Source organism: Tursiops truncatus, chromosome 19, assembly GCF_011762595.2.
Source record: "Tursiops truncatus isolate mTurTru1 chromosome 19, mTurTru1.mat.Y, whole genome shotgun sequence".
In the NCBI taxonomy this organism is placed as follows: Eukaryota; Metazoa; Chordata; class Mammalia; order Artiodactyla; family Delphinidae; genus Tursiops; species Tursiops truncatus.
This window is the reverse complement of record NC_047052.1, coordinates 13733709-13751720: the sequence shown is the minus strand read 5'-3', so window position 1 is coordinate 13751720 and position 18012 is coordinate 13733709. Positions and strand designations below refer to the sequence as shown.

The 18012-nt window shown below is 43.5% G+C and overlaps 1 protein-coding gene and 1 non-coding gene across 2 annotated transcripts in view; both read left to right on the top strand.

Annotated features, from left to right (window-relative positions):
- Window positions 1–18012, top strand: part of HYDIN (HYDIN axonemal central pair apparatus protein) — a 433086-nt gene that overhangs the window by 370114 nt on the left and 44960 nt on the right. The window contains exons 57-65 of the mRNA XM_073796828.1: window positions 180–348; window positions 866–1104; window positions 2723–2843; window positions 9494–9698; window positions 10415–10650; window positions 12554–12705; window positions 12818–13007; window positions 16593–16695; window positions 16921–17199. Of these exons, the coding sequence (XP_073652929.1) occupies window positions 180–348; window positions 866–1104; window positions 2723–2843; window positions 9494–9698; window positions 10415–10650; window positions 12554–12705; window positions 12818–13007; window positions 16593–16695; window positions 16921–17199 (1694 nt within the window). The remainder of the gene's footprint in view (window positions 1–179; window positions 349–865; window positions 1105–2722; window positions 2844–9493; window positions 9699–10414; window positions 10651–12553; window positions 12706–12817; window positions 13008–16592; window positions 16696–16920; window positions 17200–18012) is intronic.
- LOC117309342 (small nucleolar RNA SNORA70) lies at window positions 3179–3313 on the top strand. The gene has a single exon (XR_004523628.1). It is a non-coding gene; the product is annotated as a small nucleolar RNA SNORA70 (small nucleolar RNA).

The window sequence follows — 18012 nt, the reverse complement described above, 5'->3', positions numbered from 1 at the left end:
TGGTCAATCCTGGCTAAGGAGGGGTGGTCACAGAGTACAAAGCACAGTGAACACTGCTACGCATAGTGGTTAAACAGGGCTGGGGACATGGCAGGCACTTAACTGTCTAGAGTCTCATCTCTAGTGTCTTGGGTTCCCTAGATAATGACTAAAACTGACTTTTTATTCTTGCCTCTCAGCTTTTCTGTGGACTCCTTAGGGATTTCAGCAACCAATATAAGTTCCATGATCTCAGTCCAACCCAAGAAGGGCTCACTGACCGCAGTGGAAAAACCCACAAATGTCCAGGTGCTCTTCCGTGCAAAAAAGGAAGTGAAGATGGAGCACCAGCCAGTTCTGCGCTGTCAGGTAAGCGAGCTCAAAGGGAGGACTCACACGGTGGCAGGCTCATGGGACTCACGCCTAAAGGAAGCGTACGCAGTCTAACCCATGCTCCGGGGGGGAAAGGGAGTGCTGGCCTGGTGGCAACCAGAGAGGATACACCAGGGCTTAGGGAACTATAGGCACGGGTAGGTCGGGTGGGAGGTATGCAGAGTCATCAGAAATTGACAACCCCAGAGCAGAAATGTGACCCCTGGTCTTCGGAAGAGACAAGACCAGAGATAGGGAAACTGAGTTTCAAGTCAAAGTGAAGAGAAGGGAAGTGAAAATGGGAGGCACACGTGGTGCATTTTGACCCACGGCTGGTACACGTTAAGTTTTATGTTAGCATTTACTCGTATTGATGATGCAATAATATGAAGAGAATGATACAGAGAACTTGGCTTCATGTCAATGAAGAAAATACGGAATGAAGTGGACAGTCATGGAAATTCTGGAGTCATGCTGGTGGCTGACATCTTCCCAATCCTTTTTCCCTTTCTAGATTATTGAGCCCAGTATCTCAGAAGGAGGTAAAGTCATTTCCAGCATCCCAATTAAGATCTCTGTGAATGCCGTGTTCTCCAGATACAGCATCATCCCCTCCTCCATCATCAACTTCGGGGCTTTGATCTGTGGCACGCGCAAAAGCTCCTCCTTCACCATAGAAAATCGAGGTGTGATCGATTTCAAATACACCCTCTATAGGCTGACAGGGGAGAGCGCCCTCCATCAGAAGAAAATGTAAGACAAGTATTTTCTTAACTCACACCGTTTCCTGGTTAATCAGTACTTCATATTTTACAATGAGCTTTCATATAGTTAATCTAAATTCACCCCCAATCCCCTTTTGTGGGTAAGGTTACTAAGGTTTAGAAGTGACTCCTCCAAGATTATGGAAGAAATCATCAGTGGATCTCAGTTCTGAACCCACATGTCTGACTCCAAACTTCACATGCTTTCCAACTGCTGTCCAATATATGATACATTTTAATTGAACAAATGTAAAATCTTCTGCATGGGATTGTGTCTGTTGTCCTGGTGCTCCTAGTGTGCTACATTACTTACCAGTAAGTCATTGTCCTATCTGTCATTCTGTAGGATTTATAACAGCAAGCTAAATCAAAAGGAATCATAGCTGTGCTTCATCATGGGGGATGGCAAAGGGTACCCTGGAAATTTGGACTAGAGAAAGCCTGGTGAGGGCCTTCTTTCCCGGGACTGTTTTTACCTTCTCCCCATGAAGACACTTTATCACAACAGCTAACTTAGTAATTGTTCCAACAGCAAAACTCTGTATTCTTCAAAAGGTGGCTGTCAATCAATTAATCAAAACCATTTACCTTTCTGAGTGCTTTTGGCTTTTATTTGTCATATTCCTTTTTGACAAATTAGGGATTGTTTTTACCAGTTCCCAGGTACTTTGTCTTGACTTTCAAATGAATTGACTTTCTAAATAATTAGTAATTTAAGATTGACTTCCTAATTAATTGTTTTAAATCAGACATACAGTTTTACATTGTTTGTAATTGTTTTATATTTTTGTCGCTCTCCTCTTCCATTTTGGCAAAGTTTGAACATATTAAGACATTTTTAATTAAACTGTCTAAAGTCTCTTTCTTCCAAATCTAATTTCAACCTAATTTTTTATTACTTATTTTATAATTTAATAATGTTTATTTATAGGTATTATCATTTTGTTTTGCTTTAAATTGGTTTTAATTTTAATTTATTTTTCATCTTAGCATACACAAATTCATGCAAAGCACTCAAACTCCAGTTGTTCTGGTCATTAAGCAAGTGAATTCTCAAATATATAAAACTCTCAAAAGTTTAAAATTGTACCTCAAATACATTTGAATATTTTAGGTGAACTGGCCTCTAAAAAACCAATTATTGGGTAAACTAGTTTCGAGTGAAGTGAACACCTACCAAAACCTGTGTTTGTGCTATTGTTTACACTAAGTCTTAAAAACACCGTGACTCTAAATGTGAAGAAGAGGGACAGAATTTAATCTATTTGCCATTGCACTTTTTAAGTGATAAAAGATTTGAGGTCTACAAATAATTTCCACACACAACTTTCCAGTGAACTCAAGTAAACGTTTAAAATTATTATTTACTTGCAGTAAACTTCAATGTCCTTATGAATCATAGTTAATAAGTATAATTTCTGCCTACTTCTTTCACAACTGTTCAATGAGTTTGGCTGATGATGAATAAGCCGGCTATGCTCCCCGATGCCCTCTTGGGCAAGGAAAGGCCCTTTCCTCCATTCCAAGGAGAAGGGACCTTGCAAGCAGACAGGCAGGTGGTATTTAATGACCACCCCAACCTGAGGGTATGCTCTTGCTTCTTTAAGCAGCGTCAGCCGTGTTAGACATGCAAGATCCCGGGAAAGAGAGAGCCTCTACAGGACTGGACCTTCTAAGGCAACCAAGTTCTCTGACTCTGTTCCGAAAGACGTAAACGCCACAAACCAGGTAAGCACCCTTTTCCTTTTTCCCAGAAACCCCTGTGTTCTAGCAACAGAAACCTGCCAACTAGTTCTAGCAACAAATACCTCCCTAGGATAGTGGGATTTGAATTTTGAATATTCCTACTATGGCAGGAATATTAAATAGTTATAATGAAATATCATTTTCCTCTTGAAATAAGGAGTTATGGCTTTTAATTTGGATATCCTCTTTTGCTTTAAAACCTTCATTGGCTCCTCACTGCTTTAAAATTAGTTTCTACCCTTCATAAGTATTTCAATCAAGAATCATTTGTTGATATGAAATAGAAGCCCATTCAGATTGGCTTAAATAAAAGGAGATTGCAGCCAGTTAAGCCGACTGTGCTCTTTTCCCCATGGGGGCCCGGTGCGCAAGGGCTGCAAACAGCAGCCTCCTCGGTAGTGTATGCGGCCTGTTGCCTGTACGGGTTGCCCTAAGGGACCTTGGAGACAGCCCTTTCCAGTGGACATTAATGACTGGCATGCTGTCCCCAATCTAGGCTCCAGACAGGTATGCGTGGTGCCTCTGGAAAGCCCCAGGGCACAGTGACCAGGGTCCACATTGGCAAGGTCATAATGTCCATCCGCACCAAGCTGCAGAACAAGGAGCATGTGATTGAGGCCCTCCGCAGGGCCACGTTCAAGTTCCCTGGCCGCCAGAAGATCCACATCTCCAAGAAGTGGGGATTTACTAAGTTTAATGCAGATGAATTTGAAAACATGGTGGCAGAAAAGTGGCTCATTCCAGTTGGCTGTGGGGTCAAGTACATCCCTAATCGTGGCCCCCTGGACAAATGGCGGGCCCTGCACTCATAAGAGCCTTGGAGCCGCCCCCTCCCTACCCATGCCCACCAATAAACTCTACTTTCTTTTCCCTGTCAAAAAAATAAAATAAAAGGAGATTTGAAGACTTTTACATCTGGTAAGATGAAGTAGACATCTTTTCCCCTAGTCTTCCAACTAAGTACAACTAAAAACCATGGACATTATGTATAAAACAAACACAGAAGACTGAAAAATGGAGAGAAAAAATCACACCAGCTAGGGTCCTTGGGACCCAATAGACATCACAGTGATGAGTTCCCTGATTTCTTTTTGCTTCGTATACCCTAGATCGGGTGCTGAGGGAGCCAGCAATCCAGAAACATCAACAAGCACGGACCAAAAAAGGCCCCAACAAAAGCCTTCTCCCACTAGCCAAAGGACCAGGAAAAGGTAGCCTAGCAAGACAGAAAACTTTCAGATAAGAACTGTAATATTACAGTCAAACATGACAGAGAAATCTGTGGTCCTACCCCACATATTTCAAGCACAGGCCAGTGGGGAGCCGAGACTTCTCACTCAATCCAGGCTATAATGAGGTGCCCTGACCCCCTGCCAAAGTGATGTCCAAGAACACTCAGTAGGGAGCCAGACATTCATTACCCACCATCACCTCCACCATTGTCAATGGCAACACCACATGGGGAGCCTTGACTTCCACTCCAACCCAGTGGTAATGAGACATCCTTCTCATCCCCCCCAGGGGACCTCCTAACCCATGGAATCAGCAGAACAGTAATGAGACACTCTTACCCCTCCCCACAAGGGAAATATTAGTCAAAGACTAGTGGGGAACTGGAACTCCCACCCTAAGAAGTCCGAGTGGAGAATCTGGACTACTATCCCCACCTGGCAGTAACAAGGCAGTGTTACCCCCCTCCCCTGCCAGAGTGGTGTCAGAGAAAGCCAGCTCAAACAGAAGTTAAATAAGATCCAGAGTCTCATGATATAATACCGAAAATATCCAGGTTTCAACTGAAAATCACTCAGCATACCAAGAACCTGGAAGATCTCAAACTAAGTGAAAATAGATAAGCAATAGATGCTGACACCGAGATGCCCAGGATGTTAGAATTATCTGACAAAAATGTTAAAGCAACCAGCATAATGTTTCAAAAAGCCATTACAAATATACTTGGAAGAAATAAAAATATAGTAAGTCTCAGCAAAGAAAGAGAAAATATAAAGAAGAACCAAATGGAAATTTTGGAATTGAAAAAGATGAATCACCAAAATTTAAAACTCAGTGGATAGGGCTTCCCTGGTGGCACAGTGGTTGAGAGTCCGCCTGCCGATGAAGGGGACACGAGTTCGTGCCCCGGTCTGGGAAGATCCCACATGCCTCGGAGCGGCTGGGCCCGTGAGCCATGGGCGCTGAGCCTGCGCTTCTGGAGCCTGTGCTCCGCAACGGGAGAGGCCACAAGAGTGAGAGGCACGCGTACCACAAAAAAACAAACAAACAAACAAACAAAAACAACTCAGTGGATGGATTCAACAACAGAATGGAGGAAACGAAAGACTCAGTGAACTTGAAGCCAGAAAAATAGAAATTCCTGTGTCTGCTTCCTATTGCTCCCATAACACATCACCTGAAACTTAGTGGCTGAAAGCAATACAAATTGTTTCCCTTGTTTAAATTGTTCTGTAGGTCAGAAGTCTGATACAGGTCTCACTAGGTTAAAGTCAAGGTATTGGCAAGATACCTGCATTCTTTTCTAGAGACTTTAGGAGAGAATCCACTTTCTTCCCTTTTCCATGTTCTAGAGGATACCTGCATTCCTTGGTTCATGATTCCCTTCCTCCATCTTCAAAACCAACAATGGTGGATCGGGTCCTTCTCATATCACATTACTCCAGCCTCTTCCATAGTCACATCTCCCTCTAACTCTCTTATGTCTGCTTCTTCCATTTCTAAGGACTCTTGTGATTACATTGGGCCGAGGATAGTACAGGATACTATCCCCATCTCAAGGTTCTTAATTCAATCATATCAACAAAGTCCCTTTGCCATGTAAGGTAATATATTCACAGGTTCCAGGGATTAGGATGTTGACATCTTTACAAGAGATGTCCAATCTTAGGTGTCTTAGGATGCCCAATATAAAGAAAAAGAGAAAATAGACTGTTTTGAGTCTACTGAAAGTCTGTTTAGTCTAATGGGAAAAGAGTGAACAGACCCTCAGGGACCTGTGGAACTATAACAAAAAATCTAACAACCCTGTCATCAGAGTTCCAGAAAGAGGTAGGAAATAGGTAGGTCTGCGGAGCAAGCCAGCGTTTGCTATTAACTTAAACCGGCATTAGTATCAGTCAGGGTCTGCTATTCTCATGGTAACAGGCAACCCTAAAAGTTATCAATAGCTTTAAACAACAAAATTCTATTCAGTATTTCTCACTAATGTCTATGGGGGAGGAAGGAGGACACTGCGGTGGGTTGCCCTTACACTCAGACCCAGGCTTTTGGGTTGCCATGGCAGACAGAAGGGGACAGTGTGATAAATTACACATTGTCTCTTAAAATTACCTCTTGAAAGTGACGCCCTTTACTTCTGCTCACAATTCATTGACTAAAGAAGTCACATGGTTTAATGTAATAACCATGTGTTCAAAAAGCTAAAAATATATGATGAACAGCACTAATTAAAATTGATCAGAAGGTGTAGCAATACTCTTTCTTATTTTGCTTCAAGCAGGGGTTCCTACCCTGCAGTTCAGGGCCTCCCAGGACTACTGGGTGATGAGTGACACAAAGAGAATAGAAGCATTCTATTTTTTATGTCACTTTGGAGAGGCTTTATTTTATGCTACTTTCCCAAATTAGTTACAACTTTGGGACGCTCTCCATGGTTCCTCTTTCTTCTTTTCTTCCTTCCTTCCTCTCTGCTCTACTTCTCCACTCTTACCTTCAGAAAGAAAGTGTACTGTATTAAAGAGGGAAATGTATTAGTAATTACGCTACTTAAGTTGCTTAATAGTTCAAGAAATAACCTTTATTGGGTTACAGTGTTTGTAGAGCTATAATAATGTAAAAATTTGTATGCTATGTTATTAGAAATATACTACATTAGTGCATTTGAGAGAATAAGGTCAGAAAGTCCCTGTATAGACACAGGTAGGGTAAGGAGGAGGTGCTCGTGGATGGCTGTTTACATTCCAGCTACTACTTCACCAGTAAAGTAAGGAAAGAACACAGTTGGCATTCAAGCAAATGGAGCAGAGGATTCAGCCCAAACTCTGTTACAGAGTCTCCACTTAGTTTAAGGATATTATAATGTCCTTATAGGATATATGTATGTATAATACGGAGGATGTATAATACGCTATTTTAAAAGCATATGCAAATGAAGAAAAATGATAACTGGTCATCGAGCAATGGTGGACTAGCTCATTCTACCCTGGAGAAAAGTCTGATGGAATTTGTGGTGGGGGGGGGGGGTCAGGGTAGGGGATATTGAAAGGAGAGAAAGAAGGAGTGAGATTTTTTGGAGAAGGGTTAGGAGCCAAACTAGGAAGGCATATGTGGGGAGAGTTGAGCATGCTGCCTCTCTTCCCTTTGGTGGGACTGATCAGCCTGAATAAACCTGGTACGTTGCCTTCTCCATCTCATCTCTTTGGATAAATGGAAAGCAACCATAGATGGAGGCTTTTTCTTGTGAATCTCTCATTTAGTGTTTCGTTTTGTTTTGTTTAATATTGGAGTATGGTTGATTTGCAGTGTTGTGTTGGTTTCGGTGTGCGGCAAGGTGATTTGGTTGTACCTACATGTGTGTCTGTTCTTTTTCGGATTCTTTTCCCATGTAGGTTATTGGAGAGTATTAAGTGGAGTTCCCTGTGCTATGTAGTGTGTCCTTGTTGATTATCTATTTCATTCATTGAGTGTTTTTTTAGTATTGTTATAAAAGGAAAATAGTCTTTTCTTACTCTAGTTGAAAAGTAAAATATTGATAGAAAGAAGCATAAACAATGCCTAATCCCATCACCCTGAGTTAGTTACTGATAATATTTGGCATATGTGCACAATTGAGGTAATATATTAATAACTTTATACTATTTTTTCACCTACCTTTCTCATAAGCATTTTCCTAAGTCATTAAAACCTTTCATAAATATAATTTTGATTCCTATGAAATGTCCTATCATGTGAATGTACAAAAATATTTCCTTATTTTTATTTTGTGTAAAATAATTCAGAATAAACCTCTACAAAACTGTTTTGTTTTCAAAGAATGGAAATTCATGTTTGTCCTAAAACATAACTAATAACATAAATCCACAAATAAATAAAGATCATGACACCAAAAAAACAAATAAATAAATAAAAAGGAGAGAAAAGAAAAGAAAAAGAAGTAGGTAGGGCTGAAAAGGTACTCAAGGAAAAAAATGGCTAAAAGCTTCCCACATTTGGCAAATATTTAAACCTACAAATACAAGAATCTGGGAAAATCTCTAACAGGACAAACCCAAAGAAATCCACACCAACACACATCATAGTCAAAGTTCTAAAAACTAAAGACAAAAAATCTTGAAAGCAATGAGGGAGGACTGACTCCTTACATACTTACATATGGGGGGAAACTATTTAAATGACAGCAGGTTTCTTACCAAACACCAGAGGGGCCAAAAGGAAATGGCACAACATTTTGCAAGTGTGGAAAGCAAATCACTGTGAACCCGGAATCTTATATCCAGCAAAGATATCCCTCAGAAATGAATGGAAAATCAAAATCTTCTCAGATGAAGGAAAACTAAATTTGTCACCAGCAGATCTCTCCTAAAAGAATGGCTAAAGGAAGTTCTCTAAACAAAAAGTAAACAATAAAAGAAGGAATCATGGAGCATCAAGAAGGAAGAAAAAACATGGCAAGCAATTATGTGGGTAAATTCAATAGACTTTCCTTCTCCTCTTGAATTTTCTAAATTACGTCTATCAAAGAAAAAGTTATAACATTGTCTGATGTGGTTCTAAAAGGATGTAGAGGAAATATTTTAAACACTTATAAAAAGCAGAGGGTAAATAAGCAATTGACAAGCAACATGCTGAACACTACAATTAAGGTGTGTATGGAGGGAGGGGCTCCAGAAAGATGGAGGAATGAAATCCTGCTGTTCCTGGTAGCTGTTAAAAGTCATTGACGTAATCATTTTGTAATATATACAGGTATCAAATCATCATGTCATACACCTTAAACTTATACAATGTTATATGTCAATTATATCTCAATAAGCCTGAGGGCAAAAAAATAAGAAAGGAAGGAAGCTCCTAAGAACCAGAGAAGTATATGATAACACCCCATGTTTTGAGCACAGATGCTTTGCTAATTGCTTCATACACATTCTTTTATTGAAGCCTCCGGTGCTCTCAGGGTAAAGTGCTTAGCTTCATTTTACTGATAAACTAAGACTCAGAGAAGTCACTTGTCCAAGGTCAAACAGTTAATACGCAGCAGGGCTGCGATTCAAACCCAGGAGCATCTGACTCAAAAGTCCATAATCCTAACCCCTGTTTCCCATCTGGGTAAGTGTTGTACTATGTAGAATGTGTCTGTTCCCTTAGACCCCCACTTAACCATGACTGTTCAGAAGGAATGTGCATAGAAAGAAGTGCCGAGAAAGCCTGTCCCTGGAGCCCCCCCAGACTCTCCCTGCCTCCAGGAGAAGAGCTGGGCCCAGAGAGAGCCTGTGGCGAGAGCCCCCCAACCCCCCCCCCCCCACATCCAGTCCCTCTTGACACCATCTCATGACTCTGGTGGAAGGGCTCAGACTCTGCCACCCACTCTGCCTCTGCCCCTCCTGCCCCTCCCACCCTTCCTGCAGGCTCGCTGCACCCTCGGCATGTTCACCGTGTACCCTGGGTTTGGCTCCATCTCTTCCGGAGGAATGCAGGTCGTGACCGTTGACTGTGTGGCTGACCCTGTGGGAAGATGTGAGGAATCTCTAGCGATTGATATCTCTGACCGAGACCCAAGAGACCAGCCCACTGGCATTCCTTACAGCCTGTTGGCCGAAGCCTGTCAGCCAGGTACTGGGCATTCAGATGGGACAGCACCCCTTAAAAGACCTTCCTTCCTCTGTAAGAACCCCCTCCCTTGCAGATGCCTAATAGACGTGGCTGGGCTTCTTCCTTTGGGACCTTAGATCTTCCTGTGGTGTCTTCAGCCATATTTTTCCTTATAGACTTACAGGGCATGCACACCTAGAAGGGGATGTGCAGCTTTAAACTCCTGGTCTTCCTGAGTTTGGTCTGGGATTCTCAGATGGATATTGTTACCTGGGAATGATGGTACAATGGGATATGGCACAGAACCCAGAAACACTGAATCCTGCTCATGGCCAGGCCACTCCCTGTAACATATGCACAGAGAACAGTGGTCAATGACTGAGTGTATTACAACTTTAACCCAGAAAGAGCTCAGATGAAGCACGGAGACAGCTCCTCTTGCTCTGGCTGTAGGTCCCCTGCAGCCTCTCACCAAAGTGGGCCAAATGCCTCCTCCCTTCCTCAGCTCACCCCGGATCTTATCCTCCTTACCATTGGGAAGAAAAGGTGGTTGAGACCAGCAAAAGCAGTCCAAAAGAGGAAGAGAAGACAGAATTTGTCCCATCCCTCACACCTTCTTGTGTGAATTCCCCTCTGTGATTGTCCTTTGCTGGAGTCTAAACCTCCAAATTAGGAATTGCAGAGAGCAGGAATCGAGCTCTCAGCCTTCATCTCACAGCCTTCCCTCCACTCCCCAGCTTTCGTGACCGACAACACCACCTTGATATTTGAGGAGCACCGAATCTGTAGCAGCGCCAACCTGTACAGCATCCTGCAGACCATAGAGAGCGGGGGACTGTTTGTGGAGGACGAGAACAAGTTCATCTTCTGCAATGTCCTGGTGGGCCATCAGGCCAAGGCTCGGTTCAAGATCTGCAACATGGGAAAGATCGCCTGTGACGTGAACATTGTGCTTAAGCCCGTCTCCAACAAGGTGAGTAGCCCCAGTGGCCCCGGCCCACCATGGTTGGCATAAAGCCAGGGCAAGAGCTCTTGGAAACCCCTGCTCTGGAGCCTGTATTGTGAATGGGGATTATCTGGCTCTCAGGCCCCCTGGAATTTATATGAGGGGGCATATGTTTATCCCAGTGGGCGTCTCCTCTGGGTACCTCTCTGATAAACTGGTTCACGCGACGGAGCAGTGCACTCCTCCATCAGACACTCACGTGTCTACGGGACAAAGCACTGTGGGGAGAGCCAAAGATCGGGTCATGAAGCCTGCTCAGGTGGCATGTTGGTGGCGAGGGAGATTTGGGGGGTGTCAGACTAGAAGTGTAAGGTGAAATGGTGAGCATTTATTGACCTCCTGCTGTATGTCGAGCACTGTGCTAAGTGATTTTCATTTATTATCTCATTTCATCCTCAGAAGTTTGTAGTAGCAGATTTTGTATTATTATCCCCATTTTATAGTTGGGGAAATTGAGGCTCAGAAATGCTGAATTCTTCCCCTAGGTCCCAGAGCCTAGGGATATAAGGCTTGGTTTAAAGCCAAGCTTCATCTACATGCAAGGTAAATAATAAGTGTCCATCTCAGGGTCTTCCAGACCAAAACTGCCTTCCCTATCTAAGTCAGACCATACTGAGACCCTTTTCCCTCGCAGTGGAACAGAAAATTCAGGGTACCAAAAGAGAGGGCTAAGTCAGTGGGTTTCACTCACCCGTAATTTCCAGTCGATGTACTGCAAACACTGCCTAGTGTCAGCTCAGCCACATCAGTTCTCTGCCCGAAGGTAGAATCTCGGCCCAGGTGGCCCTTGTGCCCCAGAGTTGGTCTTGTTCTCATGGCTGATGGCGGTAGGGAGATGGCCGAGAGGGCTGGTCTAGTCTAGAGCCAAAAGTAGTGTGCATTTCCGGGAGACTGTCACCGCAGACAGTTGAGAGACGGCTTGAGAGACTGTTATCACTTTCTGACCTTTTGGGGACAGGAAAGGGCAGCTTTCTCCCTATTCTGTTCTAAAAACATAAAAAGTGAGCAAGCCTGATTTCTAAACAAAGGTCGGTTTTTAACAGGGATTTGCAGGCATCATGTTGTCATCTTCCTCCTTAATTTGCAGATTATTCCTTGGAAAGAGGAAAGAAACCTTATGCTCTCAGCTTAAGCACAAGAAGGAATAGTCAGTCTTGAATCCCACCTGCCTCCCGTGAGAATAAAAAATCCTTTTGAGGCCGTTCCAGGGGTCCCTACAGTCCCTACCGTCTTCCCCAAACACTGGCCTAAGACAGGAGCAGAGAAAGTGCTGCAGAAGCCAAAGCTCTTGGAGTTAGAAGGAGCAGAGACCCACTCAAGATGGCCCCAGCATAGCAAGGTTTGCTTCAGTGAATCCAAGACCTCACACGCAGGGCAGAACACAGCGTGTAGCCAGAGGTCTGTGGGACTGGAACTGTCACCCGAAATCCAGCTTTCAGAAGACCAGCCGTGGCTCCCCATCTGCCAGGAGCCACGTGTCTCTCACACATGGCGTCTCCATTGCTCCTTTCTCTAGTCTGGCTTCCAGCTCAGCCCCACGTCAGCAACCACCAGGGGTCTCTGGCATCTTAATTTATTTGTGTGTGGGGGGTGGTGGAGTGGCCAGGGGATCTGACTATCTGAGATATGGTTTAGTTCATCTGTTTGAGTCCAAGATCACAGGTCTGGCCGATTATTGCTCAGGGGCGGGTCCCTGAGCACCCAGGCCGCTCCTTCCAGAATCATGACTGTGCAAGCAGTGGGACATGCCTACTGCAGAGCTTAGAGGAGGGAGATGTCACAGCAGGGCTTGTAGAGGCGAGCAGCAAGCCTTGTGCAAATGCAAAGTGGCACACACCCCGATCCCTGCTTCCTCCCCGCCCCCATCCAGATCTTTGCCCGCATCACTGACATCTTTGAAGTGGAACCCAACAAGATGTGTGTTGCCAGCCGCTCACATGCCTTTGCCACGGTGTTCTTCACCCCACAGACCATGCAGACCTACCAGTGTATCTTTGAGGCCACCTTGGACGGCTTGCCCAGGTACCAGCTCCCCAGCTCCCCCTCCTCCAGCAGGGCAGCAGGCCACACTCTCTGTGCAATGTCATTCCTGCCGTGCTAGGCTGACAGGCCTTGATCTTTCTGTTCCCTGCAGCAACCTGGCCAAGAATCAAAGCCTCACGTTTGATATTGTTGGAGAGGGGAACCTCCCTCGAGTGACCGTTGTGCGGCCGATTCTCTACAACCAGTATGGAAACCCCTTGCTCCTCTTTAAGAGGCTTCTGCTTGGTCATTCAGAGACGCTGCCTCTTGTCCTCAAGAACAGTGGCACCATCCCTGCCAAGGTACTGCTGGAGGGCGAAGCATGGGGTGAAAAGGGAGAATCATTTAGAAGCAAGACTTCTGACATTGGGGTTTCTGCCATCCCTCACTCGTGAGGGCTTCTTTGATGTTCCTCGTACGTTAACCTGGGTAAAACATGGGACATTCAGAGGGGAATTAGGCGTGGTCTGATTACATAGTACACTGATACATGGTACACTGATAATTACTGTGCAAGGCAGTGAGCAATGATGATACACCAAGCTGAGTGGGTAGGATTATGGGTGTTCTGAGTGTCTTCCTTATTTTTTCACTTTTTTTCTGTAATGAACATTGCATTTGTACTAAGGAAAAAAGAAAGGAACTCCATCAGGGGTGAGAGATATAACATCAGAAGGGACTTTTGGTTCAGCAATTATGTTTTTATTTTACAAAAAAAAAAAAAGAGTGATAAATTGTGTAAGTGTTATACAAAGAACTGTAGGACTTTTGAAAATAATCTACTCCCATCTAGGGGAATCCAGGAAAATTTCACTATAAAATGACATTTGAGCTGGGCGTCGAAGGGTATAGCTGGGCTTCGTAAGTGGGCACTGCGGTGAGTGACGCCTAGGCAGAGAAAGAAAACTGCAAAGACAAAGGCACAGAAGCAAAAAAAAAAAAAAAAATTATAAGGTACAAATAGGAACTAGTAAGCACCAGCTTTGTGAGAGCATAGGGTATAGGTTGAAGAACAGTGAGAGATAAAAATAGAAGGGTAGCGTGAGGAGACAGTTTGTGGAGGGCTTTGGATTCTACCAGACATTATTACTGTCGTTGTTGATGTGGTTAGGACCCATTTAGCTTCACCCAGAAGTTACCATTTTTATTGCTCTCCATTCCTGCATCTCCAACCTACCATCTGAGATCCTTTTTCTACCTACTGAAGAATACTCTTCAATATTTCCTTAATGCAAGTCTGCTAGTGGTGAATTCTCTCAGTTTTTATTTGAAAATCTCAATGTATCCTTTATTTTTAACGTAAATTTTGCTGGCTGTAGAACTCTGGGTTGGCAGTTGTTTTCTTTCAGCAAATGGGAGATATTATTCCAGTGTATTCTGGTTTCCATTGTTATGGCTGAGGTGTCAGCTTATAAGTCAAAAATGTTCCTCTAAGGCAGTCTTTTTCCCCTGGCTTTGTACCTTTGTATTTGTTTTCTGCAGTTTTACTATGATGTGTCTAGGTATGGATTTCTTTTAATTGATTTTTCTTGGAATTCACCAGACTTCTGGACTCTGCAGTTGATGTTCTGAGTCAATTTTGGAAAATTCCTATATGTATTTTCAAATATTGTTTCTATTCCATTCTGTTCCGTCTCTCCTTGTGGGAAGCCACGTCAATGTATGGAAGGTCTTCTCATTATATCCTCTGTGTCTCACAACCTCACTATATTTTCCATCCATTTTTCTCTGGGCTTCATTTTGCATGATTTCTTTTGTTCTGCCTTCAGGTCATTAACTCTCCCTTTGGCTATATCTAGTTTTCTATTAAACCTTCCATTCAGTTCTTAAGTTATTATATTTTTCAGTTCTAGAATTTTTATTAGATTGTTTTTCAAGTCTGTATAACCAGTTTCTATGATTTCTAGTTTCATGCCAAAATTGTCACTTTTATTTCTTGAACACAGTAATCACAGCCATTTTGCAGTCTATAATTCCAAAATCTGATAATTCCAAAATCTGAAGGCCCAGTGGGTCTAATTCTGATATCTGCTGCTTCTGTTCATTTTTGCCCATGTTGTCTTGTCTCCTCATGTGCCTGGTTATTTTTGATCATGTGTTGTATTATATTTGAAAAGTTAATCTAGAAATAATTAGGCTAAGGATGTATTTTTATTCAGAGGCAATTTGCATTTGCTTCTACCTAGCACTTGGGGGCACTAGAAATACAGGATCACCTTAAACTGGTTTTAGAGCTTGAGATTTTCTGTGTTAGACAGACAACTCTGAGCAGGATTGCTGTCCTTGCGAGAGCTGCTTTATATCCAGCCTAACTTTTGTCTTACTGTGCAGACCTTTGGGGTCCTAGTCTAGAGCAAAGAAAACACTCCCACCCCTCACAGGACTTTTGCCCTCTTAACACCAAGAGACCGTCAGAAAAGCACAGTTCAGCCTCCCATCTGCCTCTTCCCGACTGGCAAATGACCCAGGTCAAAAACAGCCCAGAGGGCTTCCCTGGTGGCGCAGTGGTTGAGAGTCCGCCTGCCAATGCAGGCGACACGGGTTCGTGCCCCGGTCCGGGAAGATCCCACATGCCGTGGAGCGGCTGGGCCCGTGAGCCATGGCCGCTGAGCCTGCGTGTCCGGAGCCTGTGCTCCGCAACGGGAGAGGCCACAGCAGTGAGAGGCCTGCGTACCGCAAAAAAAAAAAACAGCCCAGAAAGTTAGGCTGGCCTCTCTAGACATTCCAGATCTTGGTCTGGTTACTCTTCATTATCTTCTTAGCTCTGTGATGCTTCTGAAATCGGGGGGGGGGTGGGGGGGGATGGGGGGGGGCTGTTTGTTTGGTTTTTGTTTTGCATTTCTTTATTGTCTTGAGTCAATATTTCCTAGTTTACCATTACCCTGCATGGTTTCCATTATTGTAGCTTTATAAAAGGTATTAGCACCCATTCCCTGTTTTTCTAATCTTAGCGATTTTTTAACAGTCTCTCAGATGAACGTCAGACATCATTTTATAATGTTCCTCACAAAATCCTACTGGGATTCCTATGCATTATTTAGGAGGGAATTGCTACTTTTAGAGTATTTAGGCTCTCCACCAGGAACAACATGTAGGATTCCAGCCCATTTATTTACATCTTCTTTTATGTCAATATTTTTTCATATGATTCCTCTGTATAGTTTCTTATTAAGTTTATTTCTAAATATATATATTTTTATCTCAGAAGCTTCCTGTGTGATGTCACTATTTCTTCCTTCTTCGTGCCTCATTTTTTATATTGTTCAATCTTATTCATGACGGTGCCAGCATTACTATCTTCTAAAAATGTCTGCTGGTTCCTCATACATAAAATATGATATATGGCTTTAGGTTTTTTTAATCAGCTACATGGCTTCCAGTGGGCTATAAAGCATCCCTTTTCTACAGGTACGTCAGATGTCCACCTTGGTTTTCTTCTTATCTTGGTAGGACACTCAGCAGGACACTCTCAGGCAACTAATGTGTTAGTACCTAGTAGATACTGGTTCTTAGGAACTCACATTATTCAGGCCCTCACAGAATGACGACTGTTCATTTCCATTTTACTAGTCTAGTGTATATTTCACAACTGCCTCTGTCAATAACAGAGGCCTTGGCAACCCCATTTTGACTGGGTAATCCCAAAGTCACCTATACTGTCTGGACCTCTGGTTCCTTATTTGAATAGCAAGGGCTGAGCTAAATTTTTGTTTGTCCTCTCCAGGTATAATATTTATTATATCTCTCTTAGTAAGAAACTCAAAAAAGTGGGCACTGGGCTCAATGATTTTTTTGGGTACTCCCCCAACAGCACAGTGTCTCACTGCAGTTCAGAACTCATGAGCAGCCTGTAAGCTTAACACTCAATCTTATTTCCCTTATGCCAGTTGCATGTTGACCTGCAGGACCAACTAGGAGTCTTCTCCCTGAAGGGGAAGCCGTCCACCTCCTACATCTACATCATAGAGGAAAACAAACCACAGGCAAAAGGTAAGTAGGGCAAGTATATCTGCTAGAGAGCAATGGGTCCCAGTAGCTCTTTTGTTAGAGGACTAACGTATACCCAGCCAGAGTCAGATGCCCAGTCTCGTCACCAATGCCTCTCTAGGCGAGGCTCATTCCCACATGAGGGCTGCTATCCCTTGAGTCCAGGTCTTTATGGATACATCTTCCTTTAATCTGGTTCTAGATCATGTCTCTCTCTTCTCGTTGCAGCAAAGAAGGCTCACACAGCCTCCCTGGTTGTTCCTCCTGGAGACACAGCTGAATTTGATGTTGTTTTCCACTCCCAGAAGGTTGGGAGAATGGCCGGCAACATCCACTTGTCAGTGATCAACAACCGGTACGAGGAGACAGTCATCCACATGGTGGGAGAGGGGTACGAGGATGACATCACCTTGGACAACATCCACGGGCTGGTGGCTTCCTCCAGCCAGGAGGCCTCAGATATCTCTGAGATCATCGAGGAAAACAGGATGGAAGACTTCGTGGCAGGTGAGAGAAGCAGCAGTGAGGTGTTGACACCTGTTGGCTTGTGGTTCATTTTAAATAAGAATGAAATTTAAATAACAGGTTGGCTAGCTTCCTGGGAATTTAGGACTGAATCTCCTCTTTGTTACCGTATGCTCCCGCATGCCTGACTCAGTCACTGCATTCATCCACGTGTTCCCTCAAAGAACAGTTGTGGAGCATCAGTGTGCATGTGTCTGGAGTTCCAAAGAGTAATTAATGAGAGAGTCTGTCCCTTAGGGAACTTATTCTTTGAGCTCAAACTCCCATTTAGCTAATAAGAGAAATTCAAGTTCCAGATTAGCTGAAAAGTGAATACATGTCTCTCTGTAGTTTTCCCTGTCTGTATCTTTTAGCTGGCTTGCATTGGCATCCTCTGTTTCATCCGTATCATGTACCCTAGACATTCTAAGAGAAATGGCGGGCTGGTTTAATTAGAGAAGGTGTAGGTTTGTGCCACCTCTAGAAGACCGTTCTCCGCAGCCTCACTACTCAATGCGCTGAGAACCTACAGCATCAGCATCACCTGGGAGTTGCTAGAAATGCGAATTTCACACGCCTCCCCAGCACCTCAGACCTACTGAATCAGAATTTGCGTTTAACAAGATCCCCAGGTGACCTGTGTGGACATTAGAGCTTAAGACATGCTGCTCTGCGGTTTATCAAGCACTGCGGCTTCATTTGGTTGATGATATTCTTTGGGTAGGAGAATATTTACCTCTTCATTATTATCAAAATGCATTTGCTAAACACCCTAATTGTGTGGCTGACTGCTATGAAGTGAGTTATAAACACAGT